This window comes from Lepisma saccharinum, chromosome 15, assembly GCF_977018435.1.
Source record: "Lepisma saccharinum chromosome 15, izLepSacc3.1, whole genome shotgun sequence".
NCBI classification, from domain to species: domain Eukaryota; kingdom Metazoa; phylum Arthropoda; class Insecta; order Zygentoma; family Lepismatidae; genus Lepisma; species Lepisma saccharinum.
In genome coordinates, this window is record NC_139243.1 from 40509544 (window position 1) to 40530223 (window position 20680).

The following is a 20680-nucleotide window of genomic DNA, read 5'->3' on the forward strand; positions in this document are numbered from 1 at the left end:
GTAAATTTAAAAATTTCCTTAGGTGGGGGGGGGGGGGGCCTCGAGCCATCTCATCCCCACCTTGGATATGTGCTATTAACAATAACAGTGGTATAAAAAATGCTCCGTCTTGCCTCGATAATTATTTCTCTCCTTACATTATTTTCACATTATTCAAGAAGCCAGAAAGCTAATTTTATCTAACATAAACTGAAAAATTTCCTGGGGAGAGGGTGGAGCCCCTTGTGCCCCATCTTGGATACGTGCTATTATCAATAACAGAGTTACGGAACATTCTCCGTCTTGCCTCGATAATTATTTATCTTCTTAAATTATTGTCACATTATTTTATTTCACACCACAAGAAACCAAAAACCTCATTTTATCTAGTGTAAACCTAAAACTTTCGGGGGGCTCGAGCCCCCTAAGCCCCCCCTCTGGATACGTGCCTGCCTCGAAGGGCAGTCAAAGAGAAACAACATCATCTTTTACGGCGTGGAAGAAAACACGGAAAAAAATGAAAGCTGGGAAGAATCAGAAGAAAAAGTGATTGCTCTCATCAAGAACACGACGGACGTGAATATTTCTCCAGATATGGTGGAGAGAGCTCACAGAATGGGTAGGGTGCGTGGGAGGAGGCCGATCGTCGTGCGTCTCAATTCTTATAATAAGCGACAGGAGATCCTTAGGAAATCGAACCAAGTCAAAACGATTGGTGTGGCGGTATCTGAACATTATTCGTACGGTGTGCAAAAAACGAGGGAAAAGCTGAAACCTCATTTGGTGCAAGCAAGAAAAGATGGATGCGTCGCTCACTTGCGATACGACAAACTCGTCGTAAATGGAGTGGCGTACACGTTGCAACAGTGCATTGGCTACGAGAGGGACAAAGCACGACTCCAGATTTCGCCGGATTCCAAGGAATGTGCCCCGGCTGTCGTTCCTGAAAGAAGATTAAATTTCCGTGACCCTCGAGTGAGTGAAAAAGTTGGGGGGGGGGGGAGAAAGTGAAAGTGAGCCCGGTAGGGGCTGCGGTGGGTGTTTCCAAGTGAGAGAGGGGGAGCGGGAGATCGGTGACCCCAACGGGACAGCAGTCAAGCACCCAGATTGATATTTTTACCATCCTAATGCACAACATACAAAGCCTAATTCCCAAAATAACACAACTCGAAGTATTGATCAACACGATCGACCCGGAATCAGATGTAATATGCTTAACAGAACATTGTCTAAACAGTGAAAATATAAAACTTTTGAAAATTAGTAATTATAAAATAATTAGCGGTTTTTGTAGAGTGACATACCAACGAGGTGGTTCTCTAATTTTAATAAAACATTCTCTGCTGCCACATGCTAAACAAACTAACAAACTGTGTAGCGAGTCCTCGGAATTAAATTTTGAATGTGCTGCTGTTACAATAGATAATTTGAACCTTGTCATACTTTCGGTCTACCAGAGCCAATTAGGGTGTTTAGAAATATATTTTGATCGTCTTGAAAATGCACTAAATAACATACCAAATATTCATAAGAAAAAAGTATTAGTTTGTGGAAATTTCAATGTTGATTTTCTAAAAGACTGCCCTGAGCGAAACCATTTGTTGACACTAACTTTATCGTATAATATTAACTATTTAATTACAAAACCTACCAGAATAACAGCTAATTCCGAAACTGCAATTGACAATGTTCTCACAAATCTCGATCACGGTGACATCTCATATGACATTAGAACGGTCTCTCTGATCACACATGCCAAATCATGCACGTAAAACCTACACGTGTTACGAAACAACCTATTATGCATGAAAATAGAATATATAGTCAAATAAATATGTACAAATTTAAATCTTTGATAGAAATAGAATCTTGGAGCCAAATATATGTAAGTCAAACAGACAGTGATGAAAAGTTCACAATTTTTACAAATACACTCTACAATATTTTTGACAAAGCTCTCCCTAAAAGAAAAATACAAGCCAAAACTGGAAGGAGAAAGCAATGGATAACACGAGAGGTAAAACAATATAGCAAAATAAAAAGATCCCTAATAAGTCAAAGTCAACGCACTCCCATAAATAAATCAGTAAATAAATTTTACATAAATTACTATGAAAACAAATAAGAGATGCCAAACAAAAATATTATGCGAACAAAATTGTCTCTTCAAACAACAAAAGCAAAGCAATGTGGGACGTTGTAAACGAAAATACTGTAATGAAAGAAAAAATAACAAATAATATAAAATTATGCACAAATGATATTGAAATAGACGATCCATTTGTAGTGTGTGAAACATTTAACAAATACTTCACCGAATTAGGAGATTACTTAGTAACAAATATAAATAAAGCAAAAAACCCATTGCAACTTTTGTGTAACTCTAAACCGCGCACTCTAGAGAGCATGTTTTTAACACCAACCACAACAAATGAAATATCGAAAGAGATATGTAATTTAAAAGACTCAAAGGCTGTAGGAAACGAATTTCCAATCAGAGTAATAAAATAAATCAAGGAGTTGTTAGCACCCATTTTAGAATATCTTTTTAATGACTGTTTCGCGAATGGTATCTTCCCCACTAAGCTAAAAATAGCAAAAGTCAGCCCAGTATTTAAAAATGGAAGTAAAAACCTGGTTCAAAATTCAGACCAATTTCATTACTACCTGTGCTAAGCAAAATTCTAGAAAAGTTACTAAAACGTCGCCTTCTACAGTTCCTTAATAAACACAACATACTATCAAAAGAACAACATGGATTTATTGAAAATAAAAGCACAGCAAGTGCAACACATACATTAATCGAAAACATCTTGCAAGGTATAAACGAAAAAAAAAATAGTTCTCGGAATATATGCAGACGATACTAGTGCAATAATAAAGGGAAATTATGTGAACCAGTTAGAAGCCAACATTGAAAAAACATTGGAAGAAATGAAATCTTGGTTTGACAGTAACAAATTACTATTGAATGAACAGAAAACAAATTACGTGCTATTTCACACTAAACAAAACAATAAAATTAAAGATATAGTAAAGAATAGCCATCTTCCAGTAATATTAGTTAGAGAAACAAAATTTTTAGGAGTTCCTATAAATGAAAATCTAACTTGGTCAAACCACGTAAAAATACTTGTTAAAAAACTAAATTCCAAAATATTTGCACTGAGGATATTAAAGCAAACACTTTAAACAAATTCACTAATTCAGGTATATTATGCAATGTTTCATTCACTAATAAATTATGCAATAGAATTTTGCAGGAACTCACCGGCAAGTTTAGAAGCATTTAGAAAACAAAAGCAAGCCATTAGGATTATAGCAGGTATAAAGCCTAGGGAATCGTGCAAAACTTGTTTAAGAAATTCAAAATATTAACTCTCCCTTCATATATGAAATGTCATTATATGCGAGAAGAAATATTGCTCTGCGAAGTTCAATAGAACACACATATAACACCCGAAATAAGCAGCTCTTAAAGCCTTACTTCACCAGGCTAACATTAGAACAGCTGGCAATTAAAATTTTCAACCATTTACCAAATGATATAAAAACAGAAAGTATGACAAGCTTCAAAAACAAATTAAATAAACTATTAGTTAATAAGGAATATTATAGCGTTAGTGAATATCTAGATTGTAAATTATAGAAATATTGTAATTATATATTTTTTTATATGAACTGTACTGAACCCTCCAAATACCAATGTATATGGTTTATATGGAGTAATAAAATTGAAATTGAAAATTGAAATTGAATGACCAGCACGTTCCTAAGGCCAGGGACCTTCCTCCAATTGTAACAAACCAAATCGTGAATAAGAGAGAGGCATGGCAACACGTGTTACACTTCTGACAAGCTGGTTAAAAGGATCACGTCACATGTCGTTTTCTGTTCCCATGGTTTGGAGGGAACCATCAGATCACACAACAGACTGTTATTTCTGCCTGACCAAAATATCTGGAATCACGTCGAAAACAAGGAACACTGTGCAGTCCCCAAATTTACTATCAGCCATGAGACCTGTATGTCACAATGAAGAATTTCCGGTACCAAAGCCTCCTGAGAATGTGACTGTGAGTGAAGATGATTGTCGTGACCAACACGGGGAAGAAAGTGCAACAGGTGAAGAAACTGCCGACCCAACATTTAAAGTGTCCGGTTCATCAATGGAGTCACACGTATTGTCACAAGGGGATCTGGACGATCTTACGCGCGATTTAAATTTGTCTAAGCAACAGTCTGAACTTTTACCTTCGCGACTGAAAGGTTGGAATCTCCTCGCTTGCGATACGAAAGTGTGTTTTTTTCGTGACCGCCATACTATTTGCTCAGAATATTTCTCCCACGAAGGAGACATTGTTTTTTGTAATGACATCTCATCCGTTATGGATTGTCTTGGCCATAAATACAGTTCACACGATTGGCGTCTTTTCATCGATTCCAGCAAACTTATTATGAAAGCTGTACTTCTCCATAATGGAAACAAATTCCCATCAGTACCAATTGCTCATTCTGTTAACATGAAGGAGACGTATGAGAACTTGAAACAGCTTCTGACAAATAGCCAATATGATAAATACAAATGGAATATATGCGGAGATCTGAAGGTAATTGCAATTCTGCTTGGCATGCAGCTTGGGTACACAAAGCATTGCTGCTTCTTATGCGAGTGGGACAGCAGAGACAGAAAAAATCACTATTGTGGGGAAAATAGCCTCTTCGTAGTGAATTAGTGCCTGGACAGAAGAATGTGGCGAACACTCCTCTTGTTGACCCCAAAAATATGTATCTCTCTCCTCTGCACATAAAAGTGGGACTAATTAAAAACTTTTGAAAGCCATGGACAGAACTTCACGTGGATTCATGTACTTGCAACAGAAATTCCCAAGAATAAGCGATGCCAAAATTAAAGAAGGAATATTTGTAAGGCCTCAAATAAGGGAATTGATGAATGACGAGAATTTCATTCATCAATTAACAGATGTTGAAATAATTGCATAGTTGTCTTTTACAAGTGTATGTAAAAACTTTTTAGGCAATCATAAAGCAGATAAGTATCGCGATATTGTACATGGACTATTAGATCATACCAACGTATGGGATGCAACATGTCTCTAAAATTACATTTCTTGAATAATCACCTGGACTTCTTCCCAACTAACCTTGGTGCCGTTAGAGACGAACACGGTGAACTTATTCACCAAGACATTACTCTAATGGAAAAGCGGTATCAAGGCAAATGGAGTGCCGCAATGATGTCCGACTACTGCTGGACCTTACGAAGAGATGTTCCTGAGGCAAAGTTTCGTAGGAAATCGGGAGGGAATCATTTTTAGGTATGTTTAAACGTAAGCATATCCGTTCGGTTTCAGAAATATTTACCCTGGGAGACCTTGCCAGCTCCTGCTCAGAAATGTGTAGGATAAGCCTTTTACAGGAAATGGTAAGAGCACTGGCCTTTGGCTAGAGGTGATGAGAGGACAAGCGCGGGTTTAAATAGGTGCGCATGAGAGCGACACGAGGCCTTTTTACTTGGAATCATCGGAGAAGCAGGAGCTATTGGTCTGTTTTCTAAACCGATCAGGGTAAGCTATCCTTCACCCTTATCTGCCATTCGCATTGCTCAGTTCAGTATAAAACCTAATCATGAGTCTATATTAATGTTAAGTTAGATATTTGTACCTGGCCCGTTCATGGCTGTCTCTACCATCAATAGTACTAATCGGGAGGGGCAAGTTACATCCCTATTTAAGATCTCCGCGTTCATGTTGGAAAGCTACGAATACACTTTCATGTTACTCATTTACTTCATTCCTTTGTATACTGACACAGATTTATTACCTTTGACGTTTGTAGCACTTTTGTGAAAGCGAGTCCTTTCGACCAATACATATAGAACATAGGCTGAGGTAGGAAAATTAAAAAAAACAAAAACATTTTTACAGGAAATCTGAGCCCGATGGAGAAATTCTGAACTGAGATCTGCATTCAGGGGCTCAGCAACTTCTAAAAACAGCTTGTTTTGTTCTTGTAACATTCACAAATATTTTTTTTTTTGTAGACCAGTGTTATTGGGTGAGCATAGGTCCATATCGGTTGGCAACACTGAAATCAGCTATGTACTATTCAATTATATATTTCTAGCCCTTTCTGAAAAAAATCTCTGTTGCCAGTGCATACAATAAGCAGAAGTGCATCTTCATTGGATCACCTATTATAATGAATTTGAGTTCCCACATAGACTAATGGTTAGCACTCTTACCTTCGGTGTGAACAGTTCTGGATTTCTTTATCCCTGTGACATCCACAATTCCAGTGTTAACCCAGCACAATGGATACCCTACTACAGTGCCTTCTACGGCCGAGAGGGCTATGGAAGGGCAGCTAGCGCACTGTGAAGTAAGATCGCATCTGCCGGCATTTAGACCCACAGCTAAACGCAGACCTTCGCACTGGACACATAAGTTCTTCAGTATTCAGATAATCTTAATATACATATGAGGATACACACGGACCAAAAGCCTTTCAGGTTTCACATGTTTGTCAAGGGTTAAGGTACACTTCTGTTCACAACAAGTGGCACACTCGTTTGAGTTGAAGTTCAGGTTCGTAGGCGATCGTGTCTGGCAGCACAGCCGAAGTGAGTGTATGGAAAGCAGCAGTGTTGCTTATTATCAAACATTATAACCAAATGCAGGGATTTTGTGTCTCTCAGACTCAAGGAAGAAGGTTAATGAAAAGATTGCAACGTAAATATTATTTAACTGGACTGTCCACGTCTACAATGAAAGTAATGTAAATGAGAAAAATTTGTGAAAAATATATTAAAAATAACGCATTTTTGACATTCGTGAAGAAGTGGTTATCACAATGCGTTAGAATGCGAGGGCCCCGGGTTCGAATTTGGCCTGAGCATGGGTGTTCTTTTTTAGTCTCTCTTCATCGTTGCGTGTAGGCAAAAATGGAAGAGAAGCAACACTAAACAACGAAAAAAACAAAAACGCAATTAGGATAAGCAAGGCGGAAATAGTGCTGTTGTAATTCCTGAAAATGATGCAAGAAAAATAACTTATTTTTTCTTTCGGAAAAAGGTATTATCCTAGCCCGGGAGAAGGCTTGACGAATATGCAAATTCCTTCCCCATCCACATTGATAAACAGAATCGGAATTTCGGCACTGAATATGTGATGGGAAAATAATAGAAATCCGAAAGCAAGAAGAGTTTATGTCACAGCCAGGGAGGCACACACACACACATCAGTCATACAGGCTATTAACAATAAGCCAATCGTTTTCCTCTCATTTAAATTTAACAGTAAATGGAATTTTGTAAAATAAAAATTCTCTGGCTTTCCTTTTTTTACACATGCACGTTAGTTTCGTAATGGAGCAAAAAATAGAATGGGCACTCTCGTAAAATCCGTACCGGAATCCGTAGATTCCAGAATAATGACTCTTCTTTTTTAAATAAATAGTTTAAAAATAATATAATATATGTGCCGTTGGTTAATAAGATAGATCACGATGATCATTTAAGGTTGGAAACACTAACCTTCCACAAAAGCACGACTTTCCAACGTCTTCATTAATTTTTATGCACAAACCTGACTTGTATTCTGTCAGGAATGTTCACAGCATACCAACACTATCTGATGAAGCGTATTGCTTTCAAATAAATCTAATTATCGAAAAGCGACATGGACAGGAAAAGTTGCAATCTTACTGAGATATTATCTGAATAGCTTGGTTTCCTCACCGTGGTTTGTGGCCACGAAATCCTAGATTCCATTCCCCTCGTGGTCGTTTTTTTTTACCAATTTGTAGCACATTAATTATTTCATCGTCTTTGTATTTCGGTGTTTTAAAGAGTGATGCGAACCACTATGTGCCTTGATCGAGTATTGAACACGAGACCTCTTGATTAGAAGTCGTGACACTTATTGTAGCGTTATAATAATCCTATAGCGCAACAACCCAATATTGGGCCAAGGCTTACCTACCGACTGCTGGCCAGTGTTGCCACAATCTGAGGGCACAATTTCCCTTTCCAAGGGGAAAAATTCACGTTTGGCACTCAGTTTTCCCTTCACTAAAAATCTAATAATAATAGTAATAATAAATAATACATAATCTGTAGTAATATTGAGTTTGATGTATTAAAATTTCCATGGAATGCTGGTTTTACATTCCATTTCGCTTAAAAATTGGTTCGAATTTCCCTTCACAAAGGGAAATTTCTCTTCATGTGGCAACACTGCTGCTGGCCTCCCTGGGGCGTGGAGATCTGCAGCCAGACCAACCTTCAGCCGTTGTAGGACTTCGCGACCGGATTACGCTCACTCACTCGGAGCTCCCCAATTTCCTCGCTGTGGTGGGTTGCCACCGGCCCTATACGTAGGCAGAATAAATTCCGACCAGAGCCGGATTCGAACGATCTCAAGACGAGTGAACGCCTTAACCTGCTCGGCTACGGCTACGCTATTGTAGCGTTATATTTTGTTATTGTTCGTGAGTCAAAATGATAATGAAAATATGACATCAACAGATCTTCTGATAGTAGAAATGATTTTGAGTGTAAAGTGTGTTTTATTTTCTTCATCGTGTTGCTACTAAAACTGGCTACTTACAATAATCAATACTAAAAACGCGTTGTGAAATATAACTGAAGATGAAACGTTCAATAATCTTTGGAAGAAGAGTTACTGAAATTAACTGCAAAAATTGTGTTACATAGTAATATTGTTTCGTTATACATATGCGTGTTTGTTTGAGTTTGGCGTTGAAGTCCACTTTATGCACAGCAAGGATAATCGGAACTGGACCTTCAGTTTGAAGTGAGATCCGAACCACTATGTCATGTGTCTCCACCGGGTATCGATCTACATTTTCTTATTTGCTGCCTTTGAAAATACTGCTCCAAGAAACCCATTTTCTGATGACTGGTTTTACTTGTCTCAATATAATAAGTAGGAACAACATATTCCTCACTATGAAATGAATTCCCTGGATTTGGCAAGGCGTCTTCTCTCTCTCTCTCTCTTTTTTTGTGGTCATGGTATGACGAGCAAGTAATTTGAACTGCCGGTTTCTGTGGCGAAATGGTCAGTGTGACTTGTTACAAAGCAAGAAGTCCCAGTATTAAACACTGTGTAACTGATGGAAGCATTATTGAGCTTGTCGCGTTTACCACAAGAGGTAGGAAACTGTCGTAAATAACCTACGCAGAAAGAAGGAACGAATAACGTCTATTAAGAAGATTTCGTCGCTTTCCTGGGCTCAACTTACTAGGGTGCAGTTACGCCCCTACACTGCGACTCACCCTTTCTCTTTAAGCAAAGAAAAATACGTTTCGAGAAAGAGAAGGACAGTCATACCAAGAACGACGTTTTGCTTCCGGATAATTGAGATGACCAACATTGATTTCTTTGTTGTTCGAACAGCGTTAGGACAGAGTTGGGGAAAGACGGTAATTTTGATTGGGTGTTTATCAACGATAAAATGTGAATTTCTTTTTTATTCTTTTATTTTTAAGAAACAGAAATGTTGACTTTTTGCTAGTTGTGGCTATCCTCTTTCTATTGCCGTTTCTGTTGTGAGTGCCATATTTCGGAGCTAGCTAGATAACATTTCATGATGTAGCAGACGGGAAGAAATATTGGCTTTGCTTCTAATTACTAATTTTTATTTGCCTTGCGAGCTTGTATATGCGTGTCTGCCCAATGGCCTACTGGCAACGTCGTTGTCTAGTAATCAAGGGATTCCAGATTCAATGCACCTACACAGAAAAAACTGGTTTGTTTGGAATTACCAAAAAAGTTTGGTTGAGTTGTTTGGTTATGCTTTTTGTTTCCGATAACCAAATGTTACTTGTAATTACTAAAGCATTTTGTTTAAGAATACAAAAAAATTTGGTTAGACGAAATATGGTACTCGTAAACAAAATTATACACATTTAAGTGAAGAGAAACAAAACGTTTGGTTAAATTTACAATAACTAGATAACATTTACCATTACGCACACGCTAAAAGTATACGTCTGTTATGGCGTACGCACGTTCAAAAACACAAACCGCTGTATCTGAACGATCGCACGGTGAATTTCAGCAAGAATTTCAGTGAATTTTGTGCGTCAGGACTGTTCTCAGCGCATGCGCAAAACACGAGTGCGAGTGACCACAAGGCAAAGACAGTCTTTGTCTAGGCTAGGTCATTTCTTTAGGATTTTGGTGGTCGAGCTCGTCGGACTGAAAATACGGACCACGGAACAGAAGAAATATTTTTCCCCCTCATAATGGATGATGTTGTGAAGTCGAGATTAGAAAGTTGGGGCTTGGCTCCACTTATCGAGATTTTCCGAGGTAAGTGAATAATTATATTAATAATTTAAGGTAAAATTCAAGTTTCAGGCTAATTATATTTCTTTTCTTTTTTCTTTTCTTCGTTGCCACGTGGTGGTAGTGGTTGGCCAAAAAGGAACTTCTGAGTATTAACTACGTTCATTATAGTAGAGCGAGTTGAATATATATTTATGTATATATGCACAGTTATTTGTAATTTTCATCCACCTAACGAAAGTAGCACTTTTTCGTATTCACATAACCTTATTTAGGCAAGTTCATAGCCATTATGTGCTGTACACCTATACCAGGAAATGTACTCCATCTAGTGTGAAAGCATTTACATATTTGGCTTTATGTGATCAAAATTAATGTTATCATCATCCACGAGTTCACAATGTATCTAATATTTATGAAGATGGCGTCTTTTTCAAACAAGGCTATGTTGTAAGAACGGCCCTAGAGGCCGAAACACGCCCGCTCCAATAAAGGCGATTTTATTATTATTATTATTATTATTTAGTATTCTCAAGCATTTACACCAATATGCATCTGGCATAAAATTATTATGATAGAGAGCAAATTTCGAGATAGATTATTTTGTTTGTGTGCAGCATGCGTGTTTGTACTATTGCAAGATAGTTGCCACATGGTTTAAAGTGCCCCTAGGTCTAGACTTCTATCTTTGCAATTTAAGTTTTCTGCAACTTCCATCCAAATGCAAATTACAGAAAATTAGAACAGTTTATTTGAAGAAAATGTGTTACTTTCATGAGATTTTATTTCACCACGAGGGGATACTGCATGTAGCACGTGCCTTAAATCTTTTTTTTTTTTTGTAGTCTTTAATATTATCAAAAATGATGATTACACAGCAAGTTTCAATTAATAAATTTTTAGTTGAAACTGTATGTGTTGTGTGATAATTTACCATTCAAAATTAGTATTGGTGAAAATTGAAATTCTTGGACATGTTACGGTGCTGCAGCCTGTAAATGAAAAAAGCATTTCTGCAGAATATTATGTAAAGTAAGGAACTTTTACTAAATTATGGCTAATATTTCACTCAATCAATTGATTTCAAAGTTAAGTAACTAGCTGGAAAATGTAAAAATCAAGATTAATATGAGAGAGCTATTGAAACCTGACTAACATACTCAACTACAGAAATTTCCCACTCATTATTTTTTTAGAAAGGTGCTAATGGATTATTTTTTTGGTAGAGGTACCAAAAGAGAAATTTCATACAAGGTAGACATGAAAAATAATGTGACTTTCTGAAAATAGAACAAAATGTAGTTTTACCACCTGATGAAGCCTGTTACTCTGTGTTAATAATTCTGAGTGACTATTTTCACCAGGTGGTGAAGCTACCTTTTGAGTTATTTTCACAAGATTTTAAACTATGTGCATGATCTACAACCTGGCGTGGCCTGCTACATCGATGTGTGTATTCTTTGGTTGCTGATGTGTACAAAGCTTACGTCTGTGTGCAATTATTTTCGTGCAGGAAACAAAGTACTTTTTTTTCTGCATGCCATGGAGTTGGGAAAATACCACACAATGGACTGGTGCTGCCAATATGTCACATGAGTATGAGGGGCTATTATGTTCCCAATTGCTTTCATTGTTAGGTTAGGCAGGTCAGGTTTAGTGCTATTAGCATTAAAATTACTTGGGTATGACTTGAGATGACCGGACCCCTCTCCGATTTTCTTCATATTTGACATACTCATTAATTGAGGCATCCTAATCATGAATCTAAAGTTAAAATTTGTCGGAAACGTCTAGAAATTGCAAAATAAGCAAATCAATTTTCGCAACCGGACCGCTCTCCGATTTTTATAGTACTGCTCATACTTACTGAACCATTGGCGCGTGGTTAGGTTAGTTTCGGTTAGGTTAGGCAAACATAGTTAAAATTTGGTGTTGTGATAGTATCAGGAATTTGGTTGTGAAACAAATAAAATCACGAAAATCGACAGTTTCCATTCCGAAAACTAACTCCTTATTTTAGCTTATTTTGCAATTTCTAGATGTTTCCGACAAATTTTAACTTCAGATTCGTGATTAGGAAGCCTCAATTAGTGAGTATCCCAAATATGAAGAAAATCGGAGAGGGGTCCGGTCATCTCAAGTCGTTCCAATACTTGTGTACGAAGCTTACGTATGTGTGCAATTATTTTCGTGCAGTAGATAAGTATTTTTTTTCTGTATGCCATGGAGTTGGGAAAATACCGCACAATGGACTGGTGCTGCCAATGTGTCACATGAGGGTGAGGGGGTATTACGTTTTAAATGCTTTCATTGTTAGGTTAGGCAGGTAAGGAATAGTGCTATTAGCATTAGAATTACTTAGATAAATACTTGTGTACGAAGCTTACGTCTGTGTGCAATTATTTTCATGCAGGAGACAAATATTTTCTTTTGTTTGACATGGAGTTGGGAAAATACCACATGATGGACTGGTGCTGCCAATATGTCACATGAGTATGAAGGATATTACATTCCTAAATGCTTTCATTGTTAGGTTAGGCAGGTCAGGTTTAGTGATATTAGCATTCAAATTACTTCTGTAAATACTTCCCATCATGTGATCATGTAATTCCCGGTCTTCAGCACTTTCTGCTATTCTCACTACGTGGTCACAGTAGTAGCAACACCCATTTTTAATTTAAAATACCTTTTTAGCAGTAAGTTATCAACACTGCAAATGAATATAGTAAAATGAGATAGGACAATATTGTGGTATGATTCAGGTAATTATTTTCCTGGTTAATATAGCCACATACGCTGTTCTCATTCCCTTGTGAAAATAGACCCACATGCTATTTTCACCACCTAGTGAAGATAGTCATAATGCTATTCTCACCATCTGGTGAAAATAGTCAAGGCCTAAATAATTACATTGACATTTTATTTTAATAATATTTTACTGTCTCTTTTGAGTGATTTAATGAAAGTTTTTGAGAATGTGTGAAATTTTTATTTAAGAACCTGAGTACATACATTGATGCAAGCACTGATTTCTGTTCTTCTCACCACCTGGTGAATGAAAACGTTCATTTTTAAATGAGATACAGATTGCCTTGTATGAGATTTTTTGTTAATATTGACCACAACTACCTTCATCAGGTGATGAGAAGAGCAGATAGTGCTGAAACCAGGAATTGCATTGTCACATGTTGGAAGTATTTACAGAAGTAATTTTAATGCTAACAGCCCTAAACCAGAATTATTAACGTACCCCTTCAATCGTATGTCATGTGACACTTGCAGTAGCAGTACAAATTGTCGTTTGTTTTTTTAACAAAAATGCATCTCAAGCAAAGAGTATTGTGCAGAACCCAGTATTCTTTAACATGAATCATAATATAGTTCCAAAAGAGCATGGTTTGAAATTCTGAAAATAAAAGCATCTAGATTTAAACCTTTTGCACATATGATTGTGGAATTTCTGGTGAAAAATACAACCACAAATCAACTGTGATTGCATATTCAAAGTTGACTTACGCATTAATTTTCTAAATCACTTTAAGTGTAAAATTCTGGAGTCTCTCACTGGATTAGTAATTATGTTTTCTCCATTTGTCTGTGAGTGGGGATTTATTTTTGTACAAAGGTTAATGCAAGTCTCACAAGGCACTTAGGTCTGTCCTCACTTCCTTCCTTCTAGCTTCCTTACTTAAGGATCGTTGAATTGTTAAACCACACACTTAAGGTTCTGTGTAAATAATTTAACTTATAGATCCATGGTAGTGAGAGAAATAGCATGTAACTACATGATGAAAATAATTTTCCTGCAAAAACAGTTTCTGCTATTCTAACAATCTGATGAGGTACTTACTTGTGTTCATTTCTGAGATATACATTTTCGTAACAGAATGAGTTTCTGCATTTTGAATATTGTTGTGAAGTTCATGTAATTAATTTGACTAGTCCATATTGGGGAATATATTTCAAAACTGTATGGAGAAGGAATTCATTAGAATATGCAGCCTCTGTTGTAATGTAAGAGTACTGAAACTTTATACTAGTGTGTCCGTTAACTGCTATCAGTGGTACATCAACTTGAAATATTATGCACTCATTGACTGCTACGAACTACATGTGCAGCATTTTTCAACAGAGCCAACGTTATTCTCTTATTAGTTTTGGAGAAAACATTACTTTTCACTTTATTCAACAGTTATTAGCATCTAAACTTGTGCAGTGGTATATAGTTTGTTCAGTTGCCATTGTTTTAAGGATCATGTGAGGACCCCCTCCCCTTCCCCCCTCTTGCTGCCTTTGCGAACTGAGGGCGTAAAAATATTTTATGATAGTTTCCAGTCTGAGGTGGATCGGCAAGTGAGCAAGTGAGACTGGCTAAACTCTCAGATTATATTTCATCTTAATTTGCACTGGTTGTTAGATTAAGCAGTCAAATTCTATGCATCTCTTAAAAAATAATTTCAGGCAAAAATAAATATGGTATGTAGGTTAGGCAGGTTCAAGAATCTCTCAACCTAATTGAAATAATTATTACTTAAGGTTCTGTGTAGATCCATGGCAGTGAATGAAGTAACTATGTGATGAAAATAATTTTCCTGCGGAAACTCTTTCTGCTATTCTAACCATCTGGTAAAGTACTTGCCTTTCTGAAATGAAATTTTATTTTCTAAAAGTAGACAAAATTCCTCCCTGCATCAGAAAATATGTTGAGAACAGAGCTGAGTACATGCACATTTTTAATTAAGAAATTTGAAAAGCAATAATATGTAAATTGCAATGTTCTACACATATTTAACTTGTTCATAGCTCTATACTTGTCCAAATCACAGTAGGAATGTTATATATAGGTGTGCATAGCCATCACGCAGCAATCATTCCTTAATTTGCATAATATATACAGAAGTGATTATTTGCACTGTAGAGCGATTCCATGTGGTGTCACATGGAACTAATAACAAAATAAATTTACAGGGAATGAATTATTCCTTAAAGGAAAAGATAGGACTTAAGATACCCTTTTCTTGTAGCAACTATATTTACCCTCTAAATAAGTTTTCCTGTAATTTAAGATATTCCATAATATTTGCGTTGAAATTTATAATTTGCTGTTACGCATAATCAGAGAACTTGCATGTTTGTACAGTAATATATTTCTGTGAATTAATTAACTTTCCAAATAAGACTTTGTTCAAAATATTGCAATATTCATGTCCTGCACCATATTCGTGAGGTCTAAGGTGTCATGCTTTGGGCTCCAGCTATGAGATGCATGCAGGTTCGAATCCTGGTTTAAAGCATAACTTTTCTCTTGAGGTTTCTGTCTGTGTGTCATTAGGAAACTGGGGAATTACAAATGAATAATGTAACCTGGTGAAAGAAACTTTACCTCGACAGGTGGGAGTAAAGCCAACAGTATGTATGTAGGCATAGGTCCTTATGGTCTGTTGTGCCATGGGTTAATTTTATTAAAATTTTCATACTATTCACCGAGTGCAAGAACCAAAACTAATAATGGATAATTTTGTCTCAGTAAAATGTGAGGGTCGAAAGTAAAATTCCTGGAAAAAATAGTTTCCGACATAAAATTAACTAACTGCAAGAGACAATTTACTTAAAATAGCTAAAATATTTTTGCACATTTGAACTTACACTTCAAACCTGTTGGTAAATGATACTTCAATAGTTATTAACACACCAGTGTAATGTAGACCTATTTTTGAATATTTTTTTTAATTTCAGAAGAAGAAATTGATGATGAGGCATTTAATGTCCTCACAGAAGAGTTGATTGGCAAGTTAATCCCCAAAATTGGAACAAGAGCAAAGTTTCTTACAAAGTGGAGAGAATTCAGAGGAATAGATAATTATGTAACATGCAGTGTGATGGATGATGGCTCAGTGTCCTTTACAGACTCAAACATAAATCTCGAGCATGATCCACTAGAAATTACTTCAGATAATGATAATTCCTTACAGAAGGAAGAAGTATCTGAACCATGCAGAAAAAGGCAACCTACTGTTTTGAACATTAATGATGATGCACAACAGCCGCTCTGTAAAATAATGAAGTTATCAGACTTTGTAAGTTTTATGCCCAAAATTTAATTATGTAATCTTCGTATGTGAATATTGGGGAAACTTCTTAGGTTACATGCATGTGCAGACTAAAGTTTCACATTCAGGAAAATCTCAATCTGTCTATCTCTCTCTCTCTCTCTCTATCTCTCTCTCTCTCTCTCTCTCTCTCTCTCTCTCTCTCTCTCTCTCTCTCTCTCTCTCTCTCTCTCTCTCTCTGTGTGTGTGTGTGTTACTGTGAATAGTTCAAGATCTTGAAGATGACAATGCTTGCATGCTCTCCTCCCACAAACAAACCTACAAATGACTCACTAATATGGTGCTTTTCCATGTTGCAGATATTGGAAGAATTTCTGAATGAGAAACTGCATGGGAAAAAAATTCTTATCGATTACCAGAAGAATGGTCGCCTGAGTGCACAAAATAGGCGACAACTAGTGTCACTGATTGTCGACCATTTCCTACAAATAAATACCCATTTATCGAACGAGGTATTCCTGGATTTGAGTATCAAAATTACAGAGGTTTTTCCAACAGAGCAAAAGGTAAGACACAGGATGAAGTTAAATCTTTACATTGCTAGATTAAATGAGATTACTTTTTTGTATATGAAATGCTACTGAATTGTAAGTAAAGGCTGATTTTGAGTGACTAAGGTACAAATATGTTTTGTTTGTTTATTCAAGTATAATTCCAATCTGACTGAACCATTCTAGTGCTGTTAAAAGTATTTTTATTTTTTTAAATAAAAAATAACATGTTGTACTTAGTCACTATGTACATATGTCTAATTGAACTAGCATAGTGAGGTTTCTTTGAACTTAAGCCAAACTAATGTCTATTAGATATGTATAGATGTATAAGACATTATACATCTTAATATATTTTCACAAAATTGTTTTAGACATTCAATGTTCATATTTATTGATTCTAGTTAACTTGTGTGTTTGACAGAACTTAAATGTTTTGCAGGAAATTTATTACATAGAACCAAAGGCTCAAGGACCAGATCAGAAAATTTCGAAAGGAAAACTTGTGGATCGATACCGAAATACCAGGAGAACATTACGTAGAAGTGGTGTAATAGGTGCTGTGAGACAGCGTAACCAACATATACCGGACACCAGTTCTGTGGAAGATGGTTTGACAGGTAAGCTGGATAATTGAATATACTGTAAATGCCACTGTAGAAGTTCTTAAATTATGTGAATGTCAGTATTACAGTTTTTTTATGGTAGGCTTATTCTTGTGCACTATTGTACCGGGTTCGGTACCCGGTGGAGGCTCATGGTGGTTCGGATCCCACTTTAAACTGTAGGTTCAGTCCCAGTTATCCTTACTGTGCATAAAGTGGACTTAAAACACCAAATCAATCAATCTTGTGTACTATTCTAGTAACTTCTAGAGTTTGTTGTTAACCTCAATATTGTGTATATTTCCATTACCTTCCAGATTATGATGAAAACACTGACAGCAAAGCATGGCTTCAATACAATGTTGAGCCATGGAATGATGTGATTGAACACTGGAAGAAGACATTCAAATTTCGTTCCAGGCAAGAGAGTAAAACTGTACAGGAAGTGTTATCATTGTGGCCAGCATTGAAACAACCTCTAGGCTACACACTGGTAAGCATATCTCAGACATCATTGTTCTTTCATTAGTTGAATTGTTGGTGGCTGCTGATTCAAAGTGAACTTCTAGCACCATGGCTACGCTGTAGAGATCATATTCCTTGCCTTTTTAAGGGATGGGAAGGGGTGACATTTGTCTCAATCACATTTATGAAGTGCACTTATGTCATTCATTTCATGGGGCATTTCGAGAAAGCATATGCAGTCAATGGTATGTAAACGACTAACGTAAGAATGTGAAAACTCCAAAAAAAAAATTGGTCACATAAAAACACTTCCTTTCAGAGGATACCTAACTTAAATTTACACCATGTCAAACCCTGTACATTTAGATTACACTTTGCTGTGACTCTTTTACGCAAATGTTTTGCCACTTCAACGCCCTTTTCACAACACAATGTTTATACTCGGAGATCCTCTCTATCAAACTACAGCAGCCATTAAAGAGGGGGGGGGGGACAAACTATATTGTCACATGTTAATGAACTCTGCTACAGTGTGTTTGGGTAGTTCAGATTCTGCATTAAACTGTAGGTCCAGCTCTGATTAGCCTACCTGTGCATAAAGAGAGCACAAATAGTGACTTTAGATAGGTAGATAAGACTTTGTATGAAGATGAGACATTGTATTAATGTTTTTTTAATTTTCACAGATTGATCTAGACTTCAAGAGAATTTTTCCCAATCACAGACCATTATTTGCAGAATGGGAGTCTATATCTAAGAAGCTGACAAACTTAATGGTTGACAGGCTCAAAGATGATGCATCAGTAGAACTTTTAAGTGTCTTAGACGATGAATCTGCTACAAGAGGTAATAACTTCATGATTTATTTTCCTTGCTATTATGCAATGTAGATTTTTAAAATTTATTTTAGGCTTAAATATTAACTTTCATCAAATACTTAGTTCCCCTTCATTCATGGAGATTATATCATATGAAAGTTATAGCAACCAGTGTGTAATATGTGGACATATTTTGATAATGTAGCCTCTTGTAACTTTCCTTCAATGTACATATTAATTGTTGATTGTCACTTGAAAACACCAAGAATCAAATAATTTGCACTCAACTTGCACTGCAGATTTTTTCTTTCAAACTCGAAAATTATTTTCTTTTTTTAAAAGAAGTATTTGCCACGTACAGCAATGGATGAGAAAAATAACCTCTGTCAATAGGATAAATTGTAATGCCAACAATATTTTTTCAGATACTAAAGCAGCTATAATACTGATTTTGCTGAGTCAGTTGTGCCGTTCAACTACCCAGATAAGGCATAAGAAAACTTGGAAACCAACTGTGAAGGAGTCTCAGGATAGCTTTGTCTGTCACATAAAGGTAACTATTAAGGCTTAATAACTTATAAACTAATTATTTCAGGCCATGTTTGAATTGCAGATATATTAAGTAAATATGACATCAAGAATAAATACATGTAGATTTTGTTATTGTAAATATTTCAAATTTCAGCATTTGGATTTTTTAATAATATATGGTAAATTGGAGATATTGAGGCATGTTAAAAAGTTTAGGATAGTTAATGTACCAAGCTGTTTAATGCAAATGTCTCATATTAAGCCTGCTTTACAAGTTTATATATGTTTATGTATGTATTTATAACTTTATCTCTGATATTTCAAAATATACTTACCAAGCTTATGCTATGCTTATGGAAACAGATGCAGGTAGTATTTTAGGTGGATCATTAGGTATGCAGAGTGTATTTGTTGTTAACTTGCATAATTAATATTTTCAATAATTCATTTCATAACTTGAAAGCCAAGGGAATTATGTTTAAGCAATAATTTTGTTTTCTTTTACTTGTGTTGATCCTCCCAGCTGTATTAATTTGCCAAAAAAAAATTTAATTTGTAGGGAATTGGAGATGTTGAGCAATTCATTGAAGACAAGAATAGGAAATTGGCCTCATATGGTCTCACAAGACAACCGCTTGTGATTTTGGTGGGACCTTCTTTGAGAAGCATTACTGCTTCATATGCAATAATCAATAGTACTTGGTACTTGTTTGATAGCGTGCTGAAGGCAGTAGACATCTGCTTCAAGAGTTTCTTCACTCTGAATGCCGAATACCCAAGAGAGGGAGAACACTTGTGGCTTCTGCTTCAAAAATGTGTGTACAACATTTCTACAAAATCTGACAAGCACATTATGTCGGTGAACACTTTACTGATTGACCTCATTGGATTGTGATTTCTTGTTATGAATGCTCTTTTTTAATGAGAACTTACTTGCAATGTTAGTAATATAGTGAAATATATTAAGCCTAAACCTAGATGTAAGGGTAGACTGTTGTCATATGTAACAAATTCAGATTTGTGTGTTTTACCATATAGTACAAAATGGTGTTGTGTTATATTTGTAACAACCATTATCCAAATTTTTCAGCACTAATATTGCACTTAAAATTTCAGCACATGATATCTTCAAATGGTGTATTCAAATGTCGTGATGATGGTTGTTTACGAGACTTCATTGGCATAAAATCATTTAGGAAACACCACAGGAGAACACATCATGCAGGTTGTGATATTGAAATTACTGCAAGTTCTGATATTGAAAATACTGCAAGTTCTGATGTGCCTGTTGAATTTGAAAGCAGTGAACCAACTAATGATCAGGGTATAGATACACACCTTCAA

General features: G+C 36.1%; 1 protein-coding gene across 1 annotated transcript; it reads left to right on the top strand.

The window, feature by feature from the left end:
* Positions 1-9805: 9805 nt before the first annotated feature.
* On the top strand, positions 9806-20231 carry LOC145999686 (uncharacterized). Its single transcript, XM_083136898.1, has 8 exons — positions 9806-10340; positions 16053-16393; positions 16726-16932; positions 17360-17537; positions 17840-18015; positions 18674-18833; positions 19231-19358; positions 19896-20231. The coding sequence occupies exons 1-8, from the start codon at positions 10274-10276 to the stop codon at positions 20229-20231; spliced, it is 1593 nt and encodes a 530-aa protein (XP_082993024.1). The 5' UTR covers positions 9806-10273.
* Positions 20232-20680: the final 449 nt, after the last annotated feature.